This window comes from Columba livia, chromosome 1, assembly GCF_036013475.1.
Source record: "Columba livia isolate bColLiv1 breed racing homer chromosome 1, bColLiv1.pat.W.v2, whole genome shotgun sequence".
NCBI lineage: Eukaryota > Metazoa > Chordata > Aves > Columbiformes > Columbidae > Columba > Columba livia.
The window spans coordinates 169,787,857-169,809,902 of record NC_088602.1 but is presented as its reverse complement, the minus strand read 5'-3'; the positions used below and the strand labels follow the sequence as shown (position 1 = coordinate 169,809,902).

At 48.0% G+C, this 22,046-nt stretch overlaps 8 protein-coding genes across 8 annotated transcripts in view; 4 read left to right on the top strand and 4 right to left on the bottom strand.

The window, feature by feature from the left end:
* Nucleotides 1-1,037: 1,037 nt before the first annotated feature.
* Nucleotides 1,038-2,248, bottom strand: LOC102087642 (histone H2B 1/2/3/4/6). Its single transcript, XM_005505410.3, has one exon. The coding sequence runs from the start codon at nt 2,043-2,045 to the stop codon at nt 1,584-1,586; it is 462 nt and encodes a 153-aa protein (XP_005505467.2). The 5' UTR covers nt 2,046-2,248; the 3' UTR covers nt 1,038-1,583.
* Nucleotides 2,249-2,317: 69 nt separating this feature from the next.
* On the top strand, nt 2,318-2,842 carry LOC102087456 (histone H2A-IV). The gene has a single exon (XM_005505409.3). The coding sequence runs from the start codon at nt 2,318-2,320 to the stop codon at nt 2,705-2,707; it is 390 nt and encodes a 129-aa protein (XP_005505466.1). The 3' UTR covers nt 2,708-2,842.
* Nucleotide 2,843: 1 nt separating this feature from the next.
* On the bottom strand, nt 2,844-4,445 carry LOC102089868 (histone H1.01). The gene has a single exon (XM_021291536.2). The coding sequence runs from the start codon at nt 4,400-4,402 to the stop codon at nt 3,743-3,745; it is 660 nt and encodes a 219-aa protein (XP_021147211.2). The 5' UTR covers nt 4,403-4,445; the 3' UTR covers nt 2,844-3,742.
* An 8,227-nt stretch (nt 4,446-12,672) lies between these two features.
* On the top strand, nt 12,673-13,127 carry LOC102090048 (histone H4). Its single transcript, XM_013367959.3, has one exon. The coding sequence runs from the start codon at nt 12,711-12,713 to the stop codon at nt 13,020-13,022; it is 312 nt and encodes a 103-aa protein (XP_013223413.1). The 5' UTR covers nt 12,673-12,710; the 3' UTR covers nt 13,023-13,127.
* Nucleotides 13,128-14,008: 881 nt separating this feature from the next.
* On the bottom strand, nt 14,009-14,529 carry LOC102090218 (histone H2A). The gene has a single exon (XM_021291537.2). The coding sequence runs from the start codon at nt 14,459-14,461 to the stop codon at nt 14,072-14,074; it is 390 nt and encodes a 129-aa protein (XP_021147212.2). The 5' UTR covers nt 14,462-14,529; the 3' UTR covers nt 14,009-14,071.
* A 1,080-nt stretch (nt 14,530-15,609) lies between these two features.
* Nucleotides 15,610-16,144, top strand: LOC135577144 (histone H3). The gene has a single exon (XM_065044927.1). The coding sequence runs from the start codon at nt 15,667-15,669 to the stop codon at nt 16,075-16,077; it is 411 nt and encodes a 136-aa protein (XP_064900999.1). The 5' UTR covers nt 15,610-15,666; the 3' UTR covers nt 16,078-16,144.
* Nucleotides 16,145-16,845: 701 nt separating this feature from the next.
* LOC102088375 (histone H2A) lies at nt 16,846-20,345 on the top strand. The gene has a single exon (XM_065044989.1). It carries the CDS (start codon nt 16,878-16,880, stop codon nt 17,265-17,267), a length of 390 nt encoding a protein of 129 aa, XP_064901061.1. The 5' UTR covers nt 16,846-16,877; the 3' UTR covers nt 17,268-20,345.
* LOC102092620 (uncharacterized) overlaps nt 18,317-22,046 on the bottom strand; it is a 26,932-nt gene continuing 23,202 nt past the window's right edge. The window contains exon 3 of the mRNA XM_065052990.1: nt 18,317-18,684. Within this exon, the coding sequence (XP_064909062.1) occupies nt 18,366-18,684 (319 nt within the window). The 3' untranslated portion in view covers nt 18,317-18,365. The remainder of the gene's footprint in view (nt 18,685-22,046) is intronic.

Below are 22,046 nucleotides of genomic sequence, written 5' to 3'. Positions count from 1 at the left end.
CAGGGCAAAATCAAATTTACCATATTACGAGTTGTTAGGAACCTACTGTAACTCAGGAAACAGTGCTGACCTGTACTAGCTGTAGTTTGAAGTTTTGTAGTTTGTAGTTTTTATATTAGGATAACGTAACTGATTTTGACTTTTATACGACAAATTATGAAAGCCACTGACAAATTCTTCTTCTGATCATCATCACTGTCTAAATATGAGCACTTTTAGTATACAATATTTTCTAGAGACTCTTTCTAGCAGCCCACACATCCCACTAACAAAATCCTAGAGACTGGAGCATGCCATAGTTTACTCATCTTTTTAGGTACTGCACATACAGAGAGGCCCAGAATATGCAAACTGTGCCTCAGTTTGCACTAAGAAACTTCAAGAGTATTTCTCTAAACTATGCTTGAAGCTACTGGAGAGTGGAGTATGAAGAACACCTGTAACCCGTGGATAACAGAAATAAAATCTGTGAGGTACTTATCAGCCTTTATGCTGACATTAACCGATAAATAGGTTGCCGATTTAAGAGAGAACCAGTGCCTGCCTCTGTACCAGCTACTACCAAGCTATTCACAGTCATTTGAGGGTGACTTTTGTGATTTTTGTGATCCCTGTATAGATTAAGTGTGTTAACAAGCCCAAAGAATATGCTTGGAACTCAGGATTATTCATATCTATTTTGAGAGAAGGTGATAATGGCTTTGATGTGCATCTAATTACATAAGAATGTGATAGAGTGATTCAGGAAGCCCCCAGGTTCTAGCTGAAAGAATTTAGGACTGGTTAGTAGCTATGTGATAAACTCTCATAGTTTATTATGTCAGCCTACAGCAGCTGTTTTTTTTAGTTTTTAATGGTTTAGTACAATTAATGATACAGGAAAGGTCAACGAGGCAAGAAATAATACCCATATTCATTTTGTGCCTTTAGTTAGGAGGGCAATTTTCTCAACCTAAAGCAGTCACAGAAACTATGCAAGATACCGCAGTAGTAATCACATGCACACTAGAACTACTAAGCAAATCACTGAAGAAAAATAAGTTTTAGAAAGTATTTCTGTTTTATTAATCACTGGTCTATTAGTAGCAGTTTGTTACAATAAATTTCCCTAGTTACCAGTTACTAAAAATATTTTTTCCAGTACAGTGCATTGTAAACACCTCTCACTTCTACAGAAAATTTAAAAAAAAAGGATGGAGCACCATCAAGTGGTAGATGCCCTTACAACATTTACAACAATACACAAAGATAAGCTTCCATTAGTGAAAATATTCTTTCCAGACTAGAAAACTATAAAGTAATGTAGTGCAAAAAAGAACTGCTGAAATTCTAAGTATGAATTATCTCACCCAGAAAAAAAAAGTTATGTTGCACAGATAAAATAGATGTTTCCTAGCACGTAAAATACAGAAACTGTTTTGCCAAAACCCAACTGTAAACAGGAATTAGAAAAAAGTATAATTGAAATAAGAACATTAAGAAATTGACAAGTTTTCTTCTCTGTTAGACTGTACAGCCCTTTTAATGAAAAAGTAGGTGGCTCTTAAAAGAGCCTTTGGGTTAAAAGGTTTTCAAACACGGATTTACTTGGAGCTGGTGTACTTGGTGACAGCCTTGGTGCCCTCGGACACGGCGTGCTTGGCCAGCTCGCCGGGCAGCAGCAGCCGCACGGCCGTCTGGATCTCCCGCGACGTGATGGTGGAGCGCTTGTTGTAGTGCGCCAGGCGCGAGGCCTCGCCGGCGATGCGCTCGAAGATGTCGTTGACGAACGAGTTCATGATGCCCATGGCCTTGGACGAGATGCCCGTGTCGGGGTGCACCTGCTTCAGCACCTTGTACACGTAGATGGAGTAGCTCTCCTTGCGGCTTTTCTTGCGCTTCTTGTCGCCCTTCTTCTGCGTCTTGGTGACAGCCTTCTTGGAGCCCTTCTTGGGCGCAGGAGCGGACTTCGCTGGTTCAGGCATCGCGGCAAAGGCGCGTCTCTCACCGGCCCTTAACACCACAAAACCACACAGTAAAGTGGCGAATTGAGGGCGATCACCCATCTGCCACCAATTTATAGCTACCTTATGCAAATGACAGAATTACCTCTGCTTACTCTCATTGGTCAAAAGACAACTTAACAGTCTAACTCCCACATAGACGTTTTTTATTGGTTAGAATTCGATTCACCTTCTCATTGGCTGTTCTCAGGAGACCTACTTCTCAGCCTATCAGCGAAGGGGCGACGTTGGAAAGCGAGGCTATAGCTGAGGCGCGGCGGCTGGTTTCTGCGTTGTGATACCGGTTGATCTGAGAAGCCAGCGAGTGAGTGAGGATGTCCGGCCGCGGGAAGCAGGGCGGGAAGGCGCGGGCCAAGGCCAAGTCGCGCTCGTCGCGGGCCGGGCTGCAGTTCCCCGTGGGCCGTGTCCACCGGCTGCTGCGCAAGGGCAACTACGCGGAGCGGGTGGGCGCCGGCGCCCCGGTGTACCTGGCGGCCGTGCTGGAGTACCTGACGGCCGAGATCCTGGAGCTGGCGGGCAACGCGGCCCGCGACAACAAGAAGACGCGCATCATCCCCCGCCACCTGCAGCTGGCCATCCGCAACGACGAGGAGCTCAACAAGCTGCTGGGCAAGGTGACCATCGCGCAGGGCGGGGTGCTGCCCAACATCCAGGCCGTGCTGCTGCCCAAGAAGACCGACAGCCACAAGGCTAAAGCCAAGTGAACAAGGGAAAAGGGGCACTTTGTCTCGTCCGAAAAACAATCCAAAGGCTCTTTTTAGAGCCACCCACGACATCATAGAAAGAGCTCAGTCATCCGGACTACAGTTATGTTGCTTTATATGAATTACTCAACCCGTGTTTTGTTTTGTTTTTTTCTCAATTTTTATTAACAGCATTTTTGGTTTGGTACTGATAGCGACACTTTCTATGTTTTCGTTAACACGAAGTCGTGCCAAAACGTCTCCCCAAAGCAAATTCTTCCTAGTATGGGCTATTTTCTGTTTAGCTCTTTACGCCAGAGAACATGGGAACAATAACAGTGTATTTCGGCGATAGCTCATGTCCCTCCCCCTTCTTCCGCTTTTTTTTTCTCTGAGAGTGGCTGGAACAGCATCAGAGATTCAAGGCGTAATCCTCTTTGGGAAAGGGGGGGTGGAGGGGTAGGGGGGAGGGGTAGCGGGCCGAGCTCTCTGCTGGCCAATCCTTAGTCAGGGCGGTCTTTTTCAATATTTTAAGATCCTTTTCTTTCTCATCGAGAACAAAAGGAATGGAAGCTCAGGTCTATTTTCGGGTCAGTAAGGAAAGCCCTCCTCCCCCAAAGAGATAAAAGCATTTACGGAGACACGAGAAATAATACAAGAGATTAGACATGGCTCAGTAGTAGCGTGCCTGGTAATTGCATTACTTTTGTAACAAAATATGTTCTTAAAAAAAAGCACTTTTTTTTTTTTTTTTAACAAATCGTTATTATAAAACATTGCTTCCCGGTAATCAAGCCAATTACTCGGCAAAAGATGTAAGTCTAACACTTCCCCAAAGCCACCGCAATATACTGTGCTCGTTAGCTTTTTTTTTTCGTTAATCGCAGGAGACAAAAGACACAATTGACCTCTGACGACTTACGAATTACTGGATCCTTGCTGTAAGGTTACTGCCGACCTCGGTGCCTCAGCTCCTTTAGGGAAAGTGTGGGTGGCTCTTAAAAGAGCCGTTGAATAGCAAAATGGGTAGAGAAGGCCTCTTCTTTCTGGTACGATTTACTTCTTCTTGGGCGCCGCCTTCTTTGCCTTGGCTGCTTTGGGCTTGGCCGCCTTGGGCTTGGCTGCTTTGGGCTTCACTGCCTTTGCCTTGGCCGGGCTCTTCGTTGCCTTTTTGGGGCGGCCAGCTTTAGCTGCTTTCTTAGGAGTCTTAGCCGCTTTCTTCGCCGTGGTGGCCGCCGGCTTCTTGGCTTTCTTAGGGCTCTTCTTCACCGCCGCTGCTTTCTTGGGCTTCTTGGCAGCACTGGCAGGCTTCTTAGCTGCAGGCTTCTTCGGTTTGGCAGCAGCTGCCCGCTTCTTGGGTGCTTTTTCCTTCACTTCTCCAGGTTTCTTGTTGAGGCGAAAAGAACCGGAGGCACCGGTACCCTTGGTCTGAACCAGGGTGCCCTTGCTGACAAGGCTCTTAAGTCCCAGTTTGATGCGGCTGTTGTTCTTCTCCACATCGTAGCCGCCGGCGGCCAGCGCCTTCTTGAGCGCGGCGAGCGAGAGCCCCTTACGCTCCTTGGAGGCGGACACGGCCTTAGTGATCAGCTCGGTGACGCTGGGGCCCGCGGGCTTGCGGGCTTTGGAGCCGCTCGCCGCTTTCTTCGGCTTCTTGGCGGCAGCCTTGGCAGCGGGTGCGGGCGCATCGGGGGCGGCGGCGGGAGCGGTCTCCGACATCGCAGCAACGTCCTCTGCGGAGCAGACGAAGACAATTGGGCTGGCGCGGGTCAGATGCTCGTATTTTTAGAGAGGAGCCGCGCGGTGATTGGTGCGTTGCAGAGCCCGCCCCGCTGCACGGCCGGGGAGCCCTTCGGTGTGCTCGATTTGTGTTTCTTTGGACTAACAAAAGTGTATTTTCCCCGGAATTTCTACCACCAAATCGCCCCATTTCCCCGGTGAGGGAGAGGAAGAGCAGGTACTTGCGTTCGGGAGAGTTTCCAGCCGCAAACACACGAGCTGAGTTAAAGGAGAAGCGATAAATCCCGTGTGCTGCTGCTTGAGAGACCTCTGAAGAGAGAAACTTTTGTTTTTCCTTGCAAATTAAAAATTTCCTTTTGACATAAATGTTACAGCAACGCCTCACTCTGATTCTTTAGAGGGTTTTCTCAGGGTCAAAGCCGAAATCTGCCGTTTTAAAGCTATTTTGACAGTTTAAATTGATTTTGAAGAAGAGGAAGTAACACAAACTCCTCTTTCAGCTCTGAATATGGATTAAGAACCGGTTCCTTTGACCATGTGTTTTACCTCCTAAAACGCTAAAGTCTAGTGAAATAGTGTCTCGTACAATCTCCTATTGCACCTATTATATAGCCATAAGCAATTTATTGATATTGGAGATTTATGAACATACAGTTTTTTTATTTAGTCTTCCTGGAATTTCAGTAGAAGGGAGGCGAACTTCCCCTGCTTCCATGTGTTTGGTGTTTTCTTTCTTTTGTTTGTTTTCCATATGAATATCTGTATCAATTATTAAGTAAATCAAGCTATTTGCTTTTCATGTTGCATTTCAATTTTAACTAAACATTTATTAGACATCTGATGTTACAATACTGTAGGTTCATGAAAGAAAGGAACATCCTAAACTTCTGGTGGTATTTACTGAAATTATCTTTGTCTCTTTAGTAATTTAAGATGTGCAAGGGCTTGCATAGCAGTTTAATAGTTATGCTTTTACTACCCACAGAGTATTATTTCGTTATGTATTTTCTCTATGGTAGTAGAACTTAAAACCATATTATTGTTTGGTTTTGGTGGGGTTTTTTGTTTGTTTGTTTGTTTCATGTCACACAGTATATCTACTCAAAGGTTTATTATCTAAAGCAAATTCTGAATCCTCTTTCCGCTCTAAATATAATCTACCTAATTCTTCCTTATGCATTTTGCAGCTATTACTGAAATGAGGAAATGCTTTCAGGACAGAAATCAGAGGGCTTTGTGATAACCTGAGTTTTAACAAGGGGAGGTAGGCCATAAGGCATTCCTGAAGAACCAGGAAGCATTCAATCAACATTGATATCTTCTGGAAGGTGATGTAATATGCTAAACAGAACAGAACTCTGAAATAAATATCTCATTAATGTGTATCTGAATATAAAGTTATTTTATAATGGTGTTTTGTCCATAGTCTTTTGAAGTTATTTAAGAATCACAAAGACGACACTTTAGCCCTGCCCTCTGATTTCCTTTGATATAGCCAGATATAACATTTAATAGAAACACAGTATTTAAGAAGGAATTAGCAACGAAAATTTCAGATCATATGAATAGGCAGTTTTAGGTAATTCTATTTTCACCTCCTCGCTTTATTGCAATGGCTGTTTTGTAAATACTAAATGTGTATAGAACTTGAAAACCTTTTAGTTTGCTGTAAAATTGGGGTTTAGTGAATATGAAACTGTGAATAAATGCAATGAAGGGGAAAAAATTAACCTCCACCCCAGGAAAAAAAAAATCACAAAGAAGGTTGCAGAAAAAGTGCACCTGAGCTCTGTAATGCCTCAACAGGAAGACAGTTGAGAGAAGGACTAAGCAAATTGGGATTTTCAGGATCTTATTTGTAGAAGCTATGTAACATAAAAGAAGGATAGACGAATTAAATATATTTTAGTGGATGTGGGTATTGAAGATGCACTTTAAGAAGTTACCAAAACTGAGGTAAAATAAATATATATATATATATATTTTAAGCCTATATCCTATATGTGTTTGTAGATTAATGAATCAGACCTTCCATTGACTTGACTACATAGTAGCAGCATTGAGAGGAGGTGGCATTTGGCAGCTTCCGAGACCCTTCATAGCACATAGAGGTAAAGCATAGACCATTAGTGCCATGTCAGCAAAATGAAAATTCATGTTGCCTACTCTTATTGTTTTGAACTCATATATGTTTACTTCAGTAACCTTCACTGGAGGAGATTTAAATACTCCAGCCCTCAGTTGTGGCTTCACAGCGTGCTGATTCACATTTATTTGTGGCTGAAATTGAGGTGGCTAAAATGGTCACCATTCCAGTTGTCTGCCTGGCTTTTCTCCCAGTAGTTGCACCTCTCCCCATTCACAAGAGGGACAGCTAATAATGTGTGTAGCAGCTTCGGATCTCCAACAGTTACTATATTAAAATAAACTGAAGCAACTTCAGAAATATCATGACACAGAAGCTCTGATCTTTCTTTGTTAATGGCTTTGCAGCAAAGATGTAACTTCAGTAATATAGAATTGCTGCTTGGAACACGTGCCCTTTTCTACACGAAAGGAATACATGCAGGAACAAAATTTTGGAAAGTTAAGGTACACTTGGCAATTTTAAGTCAGAGCAGATAGGTTAGGAGGGATGGACAGATGTACTCAGACTAAAAAAATGTAGTGAAAGATTATATAAAGGTCAGGAATAGCAGTTTCATCTTCAGCTGAGCAAATGAGAGAATTAAATAATCCTGTAGACTCTGACATACAGTTTGACTTTCTCAATGAGACTGGAGGGAGGTAGACTTCATCATTCACTAAAAGAGGAGGAGAGTGACACTAGGATCTCCAGAGATACTTTTGGGGAGACCATCACTGTTATGTCTACTACATCTGAATGACTTCAGTCCTTCTTACCTCATGGGCACCCCAGCAGGCCACACTACATTACAAACCTGCGCAGGATTACAATCTGAACTGTACAAGACATTTCCCTTCAGTACCCAGGTGTGTCCGACTTTTGAAGTTATCTATTATATTAAGACCTCTTGGCACATGCAAGGAGACACATGAACCGCAGCCGACAGCTGACACTGCGTCTGAGAGCTGTCAAACATTTCCATATCTGGTTTAGAACTTGCCAGTACTTCTTCCTAAGAAAAAGATCTCTGGGTTATATTTGGGTATGTTTTCAATAATGAAAGGTAGCACAGTAGCTCTCCTTCTCAGGCAATTTTGTTAGAAGGCATTAGCATGAGAGCTAGACACACAAATGTGGCTAATAGGCTGCTCTACCTGCTGTAGGTGAGTCCTATATTCAGCCATTGTTAGACAGCTGGAGGAAGCACAGCTGACATGCCTCTGCACCACAGCCCCTGTTCTTCCTTCAAGTGACAATTTCCAGAGAGATTCGAGTGAGGGCCTTTGTTTTATGTGCTGCACTGCTGCATACATGTTCTGCAGGAAAGAGGTGCAAATAGTCCCCGCAACCATGATTACGCTGCTGTTACAGTGTTACACCCATACCTTACTTGCCCTCAGTGACTTCATCCAAGTTATGAACATAATAACTCATGTGATCAAACCAGCCAGCACAGTTTAACAGCTTTTATATCTCAGCTAAGCAATTTTAAAGTGGTACCTACCAAACTACAAACTGGTTGCAGCTCAGCAAACAAATCTCTGCCTACGTGGTACTAATGATGCTGCTGCTGTTGTTAAGACTCCGAAGTGCAACAAGGACACACAAGACCTTTTAAATCCAGTGTATGGCTAAGCATCTACAGTGGACAGGACAAATAGGGTAGGGCAAGAGATGACTGTCCCTGTAGACTCAGCTTTCTGGAATGTTGCACGCTCCTCCTTGTACTCTTGGTTAAGGCCTGGGGCACCTGTAGTGGCCTTCCTTCATCATTGCCATGGTATGTCATTTGGGAATTGAAGACCTATAGTCCAAAACCTGCATTTGTCCATATCCAGGAGACACTGGGAAAGGTAGCCTTCCTGAGAAAGAAAACAAACAAACAAACAAAACAAAACAAAAAACAAACCAAACAAAAAAATCCCATCCAACCAGACAAACAAAAAATTCCCAAACCAAAACCAAAACAAACAAACAAAAAAACAAATAAAAAAACCCAACCATCAAAACCCAAAAACACACCCCATGGGGGGTGAGGGAGATGGGGCGGGGGGCGAGGGGGAGAAGGGCAAAAATGCAGGGGACCTAAACCTTTCCCAGAACAGCTAATGAGGGAAAAAATTATGCACTTTGTTCTGTACTGTATGGGAGTTTACAAGGTTAACGTATTCTCACTTTTCTCATGCACAGGCAAAGAAAATGTCCTCGCTGTCAGTCAGATATCAAATAACAGAATTATCTATGTTGTGAAGTACTTTGGTTTTCTAAAACTACCCTAAGGCACTTCACAAACTGTGTTCTGGACCACCCTGGCATGCTTTGAATGCAGTCATCAACCAGCAGTTGAGGACCTCAGGCCCTGAGACAAACCGTCCATGAAAGGTAGACAACATTAACGGAAGGTCTATCAGCCATGCCTCCCCAAAGATATAATCTTCTCCTGAATCAACACTGCCTCTCTTTTGCCTGTGTTTAATAGAGAATTCCACTAAGGAGGGGTGCCACCACATTGTCCTTTCAAAGCAACCTCTCTGTCAGCACCGAAACCTGGCTGCTCAGACCAGTGAGACACAGAGCGATGCTGAGCAACTCACTCTTCCTCCTCACAACCCACTGGCACTTCTGCATGCTTTCTGCCCTCCACCCTTCCTATTTGTGTGCTGGCACTCACTGTCAATGCTGGTAAGAGGGAGCAAGCAATGTGACCAATCTATGTGTCCCCTCCCTGTCCAGCCAGAATCGCGTTTGGTACCTATGGAGGGACAAAGTGTTGTTTGGCACGTAGTGCATGCACAGCTGGTCTGCAATCTGCCATCTCCCTGGCTGGTGACACCTCAGATCCTGATGTGACAGGCTTTCAGGTACATTTGGCTTAGCAGGCAACCCACTTTTTTACCACATAGGTAGTTGTCATTCTTTAAGCCAAGCTACCAACAAAACCATGATAGCTGCTTGCTCATATCCCCCTCCCCCTCATGCTTGAGTAGGGGAGAGAATCATAAAAGGAGAAACTTGTGGACTGAGAGAAAAACAGTTTAATAGGAAAAAAACCCATAAATAATAATAAAAAAATATACTAATACTACTAATACATAGAAAATGGAAAAAGAACATAAAATAAAATACACTTAATGCAATTCCTCATGAAATCCATCCACACCAAGCAGACAGTCTGGGAAGCAGCACCCTGGTCCTGAACAGCTGATCCCAGAGAGAGAAGAGAGAAAAAGGCAGAAAGGCCCACATGCTTCTGCAAATGGCAGGATGGCAAAAGGTCAAACTAAAGAAACTCCTGAACAGAACTCCATCAAAACAAAACAGAAGAAGAACCAGAACAAGTCTCTGTACCGGTCCATCCCAGCTCCGTCCTGACTCTCACCTAGCCAGGAGATCCCAACTCTCCTTAAATATGAAGCATGACACTAATGGCATGGAATATTCCTATTGATCAGTCTGGATGTCAGTCAAGGTCTACCCCATCTAGGTCACCATTCCTAGCTGCCTCATACCTGTGGGCAGAGAGTTCAGGATGTTCTTGGCTCCCAGACAGCAACAATTAAGAACTTCATTTCTGTCACAGAGTGTTGTCTTCTTGTTCTCAAACTAAATACAAACAATGACCATGACAGTTATGCCAGTTAAAGGTTTCTAACTGCATGAAGGAAAATTAGCTAGTTTTCAGTCAAACCAGCACAACAGTGATGGTGGCACCCAGACACTGTGTTGGCTGGACTTCTGCCATTGCTGAGAGCCAAAGCACTGTGTCACACACCATGTGAGGTACTCTCACTAGGTGATGCTACCTTGCTGGTTATCCTCAGAGGTGTGGGGGTGAAGCAGGTACTGGCCCCAGAAAAGACTGATTGTGCCATCTTTCTAGAGCAGGAGTATGTCAAGATACCTCTTTGATGCCAGCAATGTAAGATGTCTGTCTTCTTATAAAAGGGAGAAAAAAGCTTTTGAAGAGTTTTTCAGTGTGTATGAGTGCTGTGCTGTAGCTTATGTTTTTTACAGTACATGCTTTGCTGCTGTGCAGTCCATGGACTGGTGCCAGAGCAGCACTGTCCCAGGTTAGGATGTCATCCAGGCTGCCAGGGGCACTGGAAGGGCTGTCTGGTGCCTGGGTTTCCCCACTATATACAGATGAGGCCAGTCACTCATCACTCCTGCTATCAGACAGCTAGGAAGTCAGGAATCTGGCTTCACAGGCTCATGAGATTATGCATATACAGTGTGGGCACATTCAAGAATACGTTTCACCTATTTTGCCTGCAACTTGCATTTTATGATCTGGTCCCAGAAAGAAGGACTGGCTTCCATAGTAAGTGTATTAAGTCTAAATCTTGGTCCTCCTGACATACTTTGTTTTTTTTCCTGTTTTGGACACAGAAAATGGAACCAAGTTTTGGCTCATTCATGCATGAAATAAGGAGTAGAATAACAAGTTCAACTTTTGTGTACTGTTTGAGGTTAGTAGTTTGTAATATCCTGTGTTTAATTGTATGGTTAACAAAACTAGCCCACAAAACCAGCACTGAACAGCTAGGAGCTGTGTCCAGCTGTACAGGGGTGGTAGGTAGAGAAAACATCTGCAGTTTTGGAGATGCATACAAGAAAATAAACCTTATAGCCCAAATTACCCAGAGCTGTTGAGAAAGGGACCTGCTGATCAATAAGGTAAACATTTGTGTAAGACTGGTATTAACTTTGGAGAACTAATGCATGCTCATTTATATAAAAATCCTTCATGGACAAAAAAAAAAAAAAAAAAAAGGAAAAGAAAAAAAAAAGAAAGTAAAAAAAAGAACTAAAACCTAAGTGGATGAAAACGTGCTTATTATCCTAACAGAGTAAATAGTCTTAGCTCTGGGTTGTTTTTTTTTTGTTGTTGTTGTTTTCTTTGTGTGGGGTTTTTTTGTTTTTTTGCGGTTTTGTTTGGGTTGGTTTGTTGTGTATTATTATTATTATTATTATTATTATTATTGTTATTGTTATTATTATTTTTGTTACATTATGTTCTGGTTTGGTTTTTGTCACCTTTTCCCTAGGGCAGCAGGGTCACCTGGTTATGGTCTTTTCAGTGTTGAAAGAGACACTGGTTTTATTGAGCCAGAATCAGGGACACACAAGCCATAAATCTGGAAGGACAGCGGAAGAATACAGAATGTAGTATCAGAACTTGTTTCTGCCACTAGGAATATCACCACGGATCCAGAGTGGGGAGAAACGTATGCGCAATATCAGTAGGACAGCCCTGAGATTGTGCTGCTCTTTGAATTGCGTTCCAGACAGGGACTTATGACCATAATACTGAAAGAACCAGGTAACTCACAGAAAACTTCCACCTGGGCCAAAATCCCATCTGTAACAGAAGCCAGCAAAAAAGAGAGTAAGAACAACAACTGATGTCTCATCAAAATGATCCCTTAGGTCCTAGTGATTTGCAGGCCAGGGACTCATCGAGTCAGAGCGGATATATTTGAATTGGAAAGCCTTGAATGGCTTTTTCTCCTGCCTCTTTATTGATTGTTTTCCCTGGATATAACATCTATCATTTTTCGTGCTTGAAGGTGTGGCTTTAGCATGACCAATTATAAGAGGTTGAGGCATAGACTTGATTTTCCTGATGCTTCACAGCACAGGCCAAATATGAGCATGAGGACATGAAGGTGACCTGAGAGTCCTTTCATTCAGCAGACAGTTCTCAATACGACCACGGAGTCTTTGCGATGTGAGCTCAGAAGTACTGAGACACGGTTAGCACGATCTTCACAAGGGTCCGCGGAGGCCTCAAGGCCGCCGGCTCCCTGCACAGGAGCGAGCGCGGCCCCCCAGAGAAGGAAGGCCTGTGCGCCGCCGCCCCGCCCGGAGGCGAAGATGCCGGGAAACGGCGCTCCAGGGGCACCGGGGCAGGGGGAAGGCGAGCGAGGCGGAGGCGGAGTCTGGCGCGGCGAAACCGGCCGAGGAGCCAGGGAGGAGCCCGAGAGCATCGACAAGCGAAGGCCCCGCCTGGCCGCGCCCGCGGAGGGGGGTGGAGGCGCAGGCTCCGCCCTCGCCAGCGGTGCCCGCCCCTGCTTTCAATCAGGTCGGACGTCTCGACATAAAGACTGCGGCGCGGCGAGCAGCGGCCCAGAGTTCTGAGAGGCAGAAAGCGGAGTCATGTCTGGCAGAGGCAAGGGCGGGAAGGGGCTCGGCAAGGGGGGCGCCAAGCGCCACCGCAAGGTGCTGCGCGACAACATCCAGGGCATCACCAAGCCGGCCATCCGCCGCCTGGCTCGGCGCGGCGGCGTCAAGCGCATCTCGGGGCTCATCTACGAGGAGACTCGCGGAGTGCTGAAGGTGTTCCTGGAGAACGTGATCCGCGATGCTGTCACCTACACCGAGCACGCCAAGAGGAAGACCGTGACAGCCATGGACGTGGTCTACGCCCTCAAGCGCCAGGGACGCACCCTCTACGGTTTCGGCGGCTAAAGCTTTTTGTTTCTACATTATCTAAATCAAAGGCTCTTTTAAGAGCCACCCACTTTTTTCTGTAAAAGAGCTGTGTCGTTTTTAATGAATTTGTAGTCTCTGTCAGGATGGTTTTCCTCGTAGGCTTGTATTTCTTCTCGCTTCCCCTACCACACCCGTTTTTCTTGCTTAGGTGCAGTCGGACTGTCTGGCCTTGCAGTTCGGCCCTGTATGCTTCTTCAGTGCTTTGCTGCATCGTCGATATTCTTAGCTCTTGGCCCGTCTGGAAGGCAAGCAGCATGCCACTCTGGCTCTTTCTGGGGCCTTAACCGATGCCAAGTAGCAAAGGTGCTGGGACCTCAAGGCCAAGCCTCCTTAGCCCTCTCTGTCGGCTTTAGGAAAAAAACAAACGGTCCCTCTGTCCCAGTAGCATAAAAAGAAGGAAAAATGCCAAAGCCGGGTCTGTCTCGCTGAGTTCTCTACCGCAGCTGGGCGGATCCCCCGTTTCCTCCTGCCCGCTCATAACTGCAGGAGGAAAGGGCCGTGACTGCGCGGGAGTCGCTTCAGCCGGTGTGGCGTGGAAGGGGCCTCCTCGCTTTTGCGCGGTGGGAGGCTGGCGGCCGCTGCAGGCAGGCCGATTCCCCGTCGGCGAGCGGGTTGAGCGCCCTCGCTCTTTCAAAAAGGCCGCCATGGTGACGATTGGCTCCGGGCCAGCCCGCGCTCTGCTCCGCGGGTGCTCGCACCAGTAACCCCCACCGCTCGACGGGGAGAGCAGCCCCGTGCTCCGCCCGCCGATGACCGAGGCGGAAGCGGGGGCCGCACAGGGAAAAACGCGCATTTCACGGTGTGCACCTCAACTCTGCAGCATAACCGGGCCGGGACTGCCACAGAGCGGAGGGCCCCGCCCTCCCTGGAGCCAACCCGCCCCCTCCCCGGAAAGACGGACACACACCCCTCCCTTGCCGCCCGCTCGCTCTGTAGCATTTCAAACTCCTTCTCGACGCTGTGGGTGGCTCTGAAAAGAGCCTTTGGGTTTTGATTCTGTGCTCGGGTGCTTCTCCAGGCCCCTTTTACTTGCTCTTGGCTTTGTGGCTGTCGGTCTTCTTGGGCAGCAGCACGGCCTGGATGTTGGGCAGCACGCCGCCCTGCGCGATGGTCACCTTGCCCAGCAGCTTGTTGAGCTCCTCGTCGTTGCGGATGGCCAGCTGCAGGTGGCGGGGGATGATGCGCGTCTTCTTGTTGTCGCGGGCCGCGTTGCCCGCCAGCTCCAGGATCTCGGCCGTCAGGTACTCCAGCACGGCCGCCAGGTACACCGGGGCGCCGGCGCCCACCCGCTCCGCGTAGTTGCCCTTGCGCAGCAGCCGGTGGACACGGCCCACGGGGAACTGCAGCCCGGCCCGCGACGAGCGCGACTTGGCCTTGGCCCGCGCTTTCCCGCCTTGCTTCCCGCGGCCGGACATCCTCACTCACTCGCTCGCTACTCGGCACCCACTGCTGCGCTAAAAACAACAGACGGATTACCCGCGCCCTGAGGCCCCGCTCTTATATCCCTTCCCTCGGCGCGGCCGGCGTCTCCTGATAGGTCGGGGCGCCTGTCGGGGAACGCGAACCCAATGGCGGAGCGAATCTCGTTCTGACCAATAGCCAGGGGGGAAGCTTTGAAAGGCCTCCGCGCGCCCTCTCGAGTCCGCCAATGACGACGCGGGTTTCAGCAGCCGGCTCCGCCCGAACGGAACGGTCGCTCCCGCCGCCGTGGCCCGGACCTGCGGGGGCCGCGCCGCCGCACATTTTTCATTTCAAGCAGCCGGGTCAGCAAAGCGCGTCTTGGGAGCGCGGAGCTGAGGAGGTAGAGAGGCGGAGAGGAAAAGGGAGGCAGCGTGCCTGCGTCAGTGAGCGGGACTAAAACGGGGGCCGGGCGGGTACCGGCAGGGTTTTTTTTCCTCACGGGCCGATTTAACCTGTTTCCAAGAGCAGGTCACCCCAAAGCTTTCCTGTCTTTCAAAACTGTAAAACCGCCACAGCTCGCTCCCTTTTATCACATTCACACATACCCCTACCCCAATGCATATTCGGGGACACTAATTGAACACGGCGTCTGCACTTGCGACCTCATTACTTTCAAAATTTCAGCTACAGACTTTGATTCCTATTCTGATAATCCGAACCTCGCTACGTTAGTGCAGTTTATGTATATATATTATAATAATACGGGCTATAAGGATTCGTTGGTTCATATATTGCAGCTTTCAGTAACGACTCTAAAGTACTATTTTTTCCCAACGGTCGTCTTCTTTCCCTTCCATTGTGATTTTATGTACTATCAGGTGTGTTTCAGGTGTATTTCATGATATTGTAGTAATAATTCCTATGTATTCCAGAGAAATTTTAGCTCTGTTTTAAAACACCAGTGTATGAACAACTGAAAAACAGTGTTAAAAATGGCGCTTTTTTTATGCTGCACTCAGGATAAAGCAAGAACAAAAGCGGGGAAATTTGGGTGGTGCCAGCCAGTGGCGGGACTTTGATTGTTTGATTCCACCAATGACAATCAGCTTCTACCCATCCGCCTATCAGAGCAACGACCAGTACTATATATACTCCTCAACCGTAAGCAGGATGCCAGTGTTTTAGGTATCTACTGCCTTAGCAGCCGTTATTCAAAAAGATGGCGCGTACGAAGCAGACGGCGCGTAAGTCGACGGGCGGGAAGGCGCCCCGCAAGCAGCTGGCCACCAAGGCTGCCCGCAAGAGCGCGCCGGCCACCGGCGGCGTGAAGAAGCCGCACCGCTACCGGCCCGGCACGGTGGCGCTGCGCGAGATCCGGCGCTACCAGAAGTCGACGGAGCTGCTGATCCGCAAGCTGCCCTTCCAGCGCCTGGTGCGCGAGATCGCGCAGGACTTCAAGACCGACCTGCGCTTCCAGAGCTCGGCCGTCATGGCGCTGCAGGAGGCCAGCGAGGCCTACCTGGTGGGGCTGTTCGAGGACACCAACCTGTGCGCCATCCACGCCAAGCGCGTCACCATCATGCCCAAGGACATCCAGCTGGCCCGCCGCATCCGCGGTGAGCGTGCTTAAACCAGTTTAAAATATTGCCATCTAATATGAAAAAATATTTTAACAAAAAAGGCTCTTTTAAGAGCCACTCCATAAACAAAAAAGGGCTGTTGACACTATATTATAAACTTAGTTTTTTTAATTCATAAAGTCTGAAAAAAGTTGCTGTCGATATGAGGTAGCGAGTATCAAGGCAATTTTCAAATAGCGTTACACTCTGGATTGAGGGGTTGAAGATTATGTGGTGGCCTAGGCGGGTGCTAGTTCCGGTGGTTTTACAGTTCAAGGAAGGGTGTACAACTTTGCAAGTTAGGAAAGCTGGATGGTGAGAGCTGTACCACCTATACCCTTCTGCTTGTACCCGCCCGGCCCCTGTTTTAGTCCCGCTCACTGACGCAGGCACGCTGCCTCCCTTTTCCTCTCCGCCTCTCTACCTCCTCAGCTCCGCGCTCCCAAGACGCGCTTTGCTGACCCGGCTGCTTGAAATGAACGAATGTGCGGCGGCGCGGCCCCCGCAGGTCCGGGCCACGGCGGCGGGAGCGACCGTTCCGTTCGGGCGGAGCCGGCTGCTGAAACCCGCGTCGTCATTGGCGGACTCGAGAGGGCGCGCGGAGGCCTTTCAAAGCTTCCCCCCTGGCTATTGGTCAGAACGAGATTCGCTCCGCCATTGGGTTCGCGTTCCCCGACAGGCGCCCCGACCTATCAGGAGACGCCGGCCGCGCCGAGGGAAGGGATATAAGAGCGGGGCCTCAGGGCGCGGGTAATCCGTCTGTTGTTTTTAGCGCAGCAGTGGGTGCCGAGTAGCGAGCGAGTGAGTGAGGATGTCTGGCCGCGGGAAGCAAGGCGGGAAAGCGCGGGCCAAGGCCAAGTCGCGCTCGTCGCGGGCCGGGCTGCAGTTCCCCGTGGGCCGTGTCCACCGGCTGCTGCGCAAGGGCAACTACGCGGAGCGGGTGGGCGCCGGCGCCCCGGTGTACCTGGCGGCCGTGCTGGAGTACCTGACGGCCGAGATCCTGGAGCTGGCGGGCAACGCGGCCCGCGACAACAAGAAGACGCGCATCATCCCCCGCCACCTGCAGCTGGCCATCCGCAACGACGAGGAGCTCAACAAGCTGCTGGGCAAGGTGACCATCGCGCAGGGCGGCGTGCTGCCCAACATCCAGGCCGTGCTGCTGCCCAAGAAGACCGACAGCCACAAAGCCAAGAGCAAGTAAAAGGGGCCTGGAGAAGCACCCGAGCACAGAATCAAAACCCAAAGGCTCTTTTCAGAGCCACCCACAGCGTCGAGAAGGAGTTTGAAATGCTACAGAGCGAGCGGGCGGCAAGGGAGGGGTGTGTGTCCGTCTTTCCGGGGAGGGGGCGGGTTGGCTCCAGGGAGGGCGGGGCCCTCCGCTCTGTGGCAGTCCCGGCCCGGTTATGCTGCAGAGTTGAGGTGCACACCGTGAAATGCGCGTTTTTCCCTGTGCGGCCCCCGCTTCCGCCTCGGTCATCGGCGGGCGGAGCACGGGGCTGCTCTCCCCGTCGAGCGGTGGGGGTTACTGGTGCGAGCACCCGCGGAGCAGAGCGCGGGCTGGCCCGGAGCCAATCGTCACCATGGCGGCCTTTTTGAAAGAGCGAGGGCGCTCAACCCGCTCGCCGACGGGGAATCGGCCTGCCTGCAGCGGCCGCCAGCCTCCCACCGCGCAAAAGCGAGGAGGCCCCTTCCACGCCACACCGGCTGAAGCGACTCCCGCGCAGTCACGGCCCTTTCCTCCTGCAGTTATGAGCGGGCAGGAGGAAACGGGGGATCCGCCCAGCTGCGGTAGAGAACTCAGCGAGACAGACCCGGCTTTGGCATTTTTCCTTCTTTTTATGCTACTGGGACAGAGGGACCGTTTGTTTTTTTCCTAAAGCCGACAGAGAGGACTAAGGAGGCTTGGCCTTGAGGTCCCAGCACCTTTGCTACTTGGCATCGGTTAAGGCCCCAGAAAGAGCCAGAGTGGGACGCTGCTTGCCTTCCAGGACAGAAGGCCGCAGCAAGGTCTTCCAGAAGCGGCTATCGGAAGGAGACGGCCCAAGAGCTAAGAAGATCGATGATGCAGCAGCGAAGCACTGAAGAAGCATACAGAGCCGAACTGCGAGGCCAGACAGTCCGACTGCACCTAAGCAAGAAAAACGGGTGTGGTAGGGGAAGCGGGAAGAAATACAAGCCTATGAGGAAAACCATCTTGACAGAGACTACAAATTCACTAAAGCGACACAGCTCTTTTACAGAAAAAAGTGGGTGGCTCTTAAAAGAGCCTTTGATTTAGATAATGTAGAAACAAAAAGCTTTAGCCGCCGAAACCGTAGAGGGTGCGTCCCTGGCGCTTGAGGGCGTAGACCACGTCCATGGCTGTCACGGTCTTCCTCTTGGCGTGCTCGGTGTAGGTGACAGCGTCGCGGATCACGTTCTCCAGGAACACCTTCAGCACTCCGCGAGTCTCCTCGTAGATGAGCCCCGAGATGCGCTTGACGCCGCCGCGCCGAGCCAGGCGGCGGATGGCCGGCTTGGTGATGCCCTGGATGTTGTCGCGCAGCACCTTGCGGTGGCGCTTGGCGCCCCCCTTGCCGAGCCCCTTCCCGCCCTTGCCTCTGCCAGACATGACTCCGCTTTCTGCCTCTCAGAACTCTGGGCCGGTGCTCGCCGCGCCGCGGTCTTTATGTCGAGACGTCCGACCTGATTGAGAGCAGGGGCGGGCACCGCTGGCGAGGGCGGAGCCTGCGCCTCCACCCCCCTCCGCGGACGCGGCCAGGCGGGGCCTTCGCTTGTCGATGCTCTCGGGCTCCTCCCTGGCTCCTCGCCCGGTTTCGCCGCGCCAGACTCCGCCTCCGCCTCGCTCGCCTTCCCCCTGCCCCGGTGCCCCTGGAGCGCCGTTTCCCGGCATCTTCGCCTCCGGGCGGGGCGGCGGCGCACAGGCCTTCCTTCTCTGAGGGGCCGAGCTCGCTCCTGTGCAGGGAGCCGGCGGCCTTGAGGCCTCCGCGGACCCTTGTGAAGATCGTGCTAACCGTGTCTCACTACTTCTGAGCTCACATCCCAAAGACTCCGTGGTCGTATTGAGAACTGTCTGCTGAATGAAAGGACTCTCGGGTCACCTTCATGTCCTCATGCTCATATTTGGCCTGTGCTGTGAAGCATCAGGAAAATCAAGTCTATGATTTTCCCTCATACCAGAAAGAAGTGCGTGTGTTTGTCTGAAAGCTGGCTATGCCTGAGTCTCACGTTATAGCATCACTGGCGAGTCTGCAAAGGGCATTTTCTTTGTAGAAGTGCAGAAGAGCCTTATTTGCTAGTCTGTGTCTCGAGTGGTGTTTGTATTAAGTCTCAGTTGGCATATTCAGAAGGAATCATTCTTCCATTTACATCATGTTTTCTAACTGGATGAAATTTAGTCCTGCATGTCCAAAACTCAACAAAAATGGCTTTGTCAGCTGTGTGCATGTGTACCTCCATGTCTTCTAATGGTTGATATCATTCTGAGTGGACAGTTACTCTTTTTTTTTTTCTTTTTCCCCACGTAGTATTGTTTCCTTTCACCAATGTACTTTGCCAGTGACAACATTTCTCTCTGTTATTTTCATATGACTTCGTGACCCTGATAATCAGTCACCACGGCTCTTGAATCTTATACCTTGTTTCTGCTGGCTCTCCTTGCAGTTCTGTTTTTTCTAGCTTAGGGCCCACTGGAGCTATGAGATTAGTATAATTCCAGAGTGGAGAATTTACCTTATGTATAAAACATAATGGTGAGGTAATTCTTTCCCAGCATCTTTTGTCTTGGATACTTTATGTCTCTGTCTGGCCCTCATCCAGGACAACAGTGCTGAGAAGTGTTGGGAACTGCATTCCTTGACTTCACTGGTCTTACTCTCTCCTACTCTCTGCTGGGCATCATTTCATTTTGTCCATATATTTTCTCATTATTTTCTTGACAAGATGACATGAGTGTTAGGAGCATCTGCTGGCCTTTCAATTGTTGTTACTCTTCACATCGTTATCATTAATATTCTGAATATTACTCTATCGCAATACATGCAGCATAATATACTTATCTTTCACATATCAACATATGTGTATAGATTGCCCTGTCACTTGTGAACATTAATTATTTCTAAGGATGGGCACAGACCTCACATTTTGTTTTCTTTTCATCTGTGCATAGCAATAAACCATGACCCCAATCTCTATTTCATTTGATGCTGGCTATTGTATACAAGGAATGAAAATTACAGAACATAATAAAATACCTGAAACAGGTCAAGTTTACAGTGAATATGAACGTCAGAAACAGTGTGTTTATTTACCTTTCTCCCATTTGTCACCTTTAGATATTGGTTTGGGGGCTACATGGACCTTGCAACTCTCTTACATAACATTCCATGTGAAATGAAATACATATTACATTGAAGATACTGAATAACTAATAATTTATAAAGCAATAGGACCACTATAGCTAACATGATATTAAGTATCTGTGAAAATTCTGAAAGCACTTTTTTTTTTTCCCCCTTAATTCTTCTCTCTATTCTTTTAGGTTGTCTCTATTTAAATTGTCCTTATCTTCATAAATCATCAGTCTGGAGATCACAGTTTGGGGTTTGGTGTTTTTTGTTTTGGTGGAGTTTTGCTGTTGTTGTTGTTTGGGGTTTTGTTTGTGTTTGTTTGGTTTGGTTTTTCAGAAATTGAACATTAAAATATTTTTATATGTGGATGAAATTCTGTATGTTATGAAAATGAAGTTGACCTCTTTATATTTCATCAGTGAAGACCGGCATTGAAGATGTGAAATGCGAGCATGTCTGCTGTAAATTGAATTTCAAAATAACTCCTAACTGTAGCAAGCCTTGGAAATCACTTTGAAGTGGCTGCACTGGCCTTTGTTGCTATGTATGTCCCTAAATGCTTTCAAATATTCTTATGTTACTTTTTTTTAAATGTTAAAAGTACAGCGTTCATTCAATAGGCTTTGAAGCAGACAGAGACACAATCCTTTCAATGCAGAAATACCTAGACACTGGAATTGTGGAGTTGGGGAGCTCTAGGTACTGGTTTTGCCACACAAAGGAAAAGAAAAAAAAAGTTGAAGTGCATTAGGAGTTTTGCAAACATCCTTGATGTGCAAACATCCTCACTATTGCACTAAAACTTGATCTACTTGTGCCATATCTGGAGTTTCCAAAGGACACTGTCAGTTGCTTGTAGGGAAAAAGGCCCCATTCACATCCTAACCCTAGAGTTCTGGAAGGAGCTCTAATATGGTGTTTAGAAAACTACTGTAGGTCACCTCAATCTTCAATCAGCTTTGGGAATCTGTAACTCAGAAAACAATTGTTTCTAGCCCATGCTTATTATTAGATTTATACTGTTGACTGAGCAAAAATTGCTCCTTATCATTCTCATCCTTGTGCCACTGAGTCAGCTCCAGCAGCAGTAACTAGGGCTAATGCTGTATCAGAAACTGCTCTTGCTTCACATGAAAGAAAAAGAAAAAATTAAAGTTCCAGTCCATTGGAGATTCTACATGCTGAGCAGCATGCAGAATCCATTCTCTCAAGAGTGCTATTGGAGACAGGCTGGAAGATAAAGAAGTAGTATTTGAATGATGTTTCTGTGGTTTAAAAGAAGATGGTTCAATTTCCTAACAATAAGACATGTTCTGCTGCATGAAAAAACAAAACGTATATATATATTCTTATATATATATATAGAGAGAGAGAGATGTCTTTCAAATGTGGAATATGAACTCTTCTGAACATTTTGTAGTCCCTGTCTCACCATGAGCTATGGCCTATATGCAGAAACTTGTGAAAAGAATAAAATGAGATTGCCTTACAATCAAACCAAGAGCCTCACCATAGTTGAAGCCACAATTCACAGTGAAGAAATTTGCTGCTGTGCATTTGTGCATGGTGGTAATGAAAATCTTGCATCAACTTTTATTATAGAACATTTTAAATTTGCTAGTTATTCAGGA

What these genes read in the sequence shown, in the direction of transcription:
- LOC102087642 (XM_005505410.3), bottom strand. Translation starts at nt 2,045, where the DNA reads ATGGGTGATCGCCCTCAATTCGCCACTTTACTGTGTGGTTTTGTGGTG.
- LOC102087456 (XM_005505409.3), top strand. Translation starts at nt 2,318, where the DNA reads ATGTCCGGCCGCGGGAAGCAGGGCGGGAAGGCGCGGGCCAAGGCCAAG.
- LOC102089868 (XM_021291536.2), bottom strand. Translation starts at nt 4,402, where the DNA reads ATGTCGGAGACCGCTCCCGCCGCCGCCCCCGATGCGCCCGCACCCGCT.
- LOC102090048 (XM_013367959.3), top strand. Translation starts at nt 12,711, where the DNA reads ATGTCTGGCAGAGGCAAGGGCGGGAAGGGGCTCGGCAAGGGGGGCGCC.
- LOC102090218 (XM_021291537.2), bottom strand. Translation starts at nt 14,461, where the DNA reads ATGTCCGGCCGCGGGAAGCAAGGCGGGAAAGCGCGGGCCAAGGCCAAG.
- LOC135577144 (XM_065044927.1), top strand. Translation starts at nt 15,667, where the DNA reads ATGGCGCGTACGAAGCAGACGGCGCGTAAGTCGACGGGCGGGAAGGCG.
- LOC102088375 (XM_065044989.1), top strand. Translation starts at nt 16,878, where the DNA reads ATGTCTGGCCGCGGGAAGCAAGGCGGGAAAGCGCGGGCCAAGGCCAAG.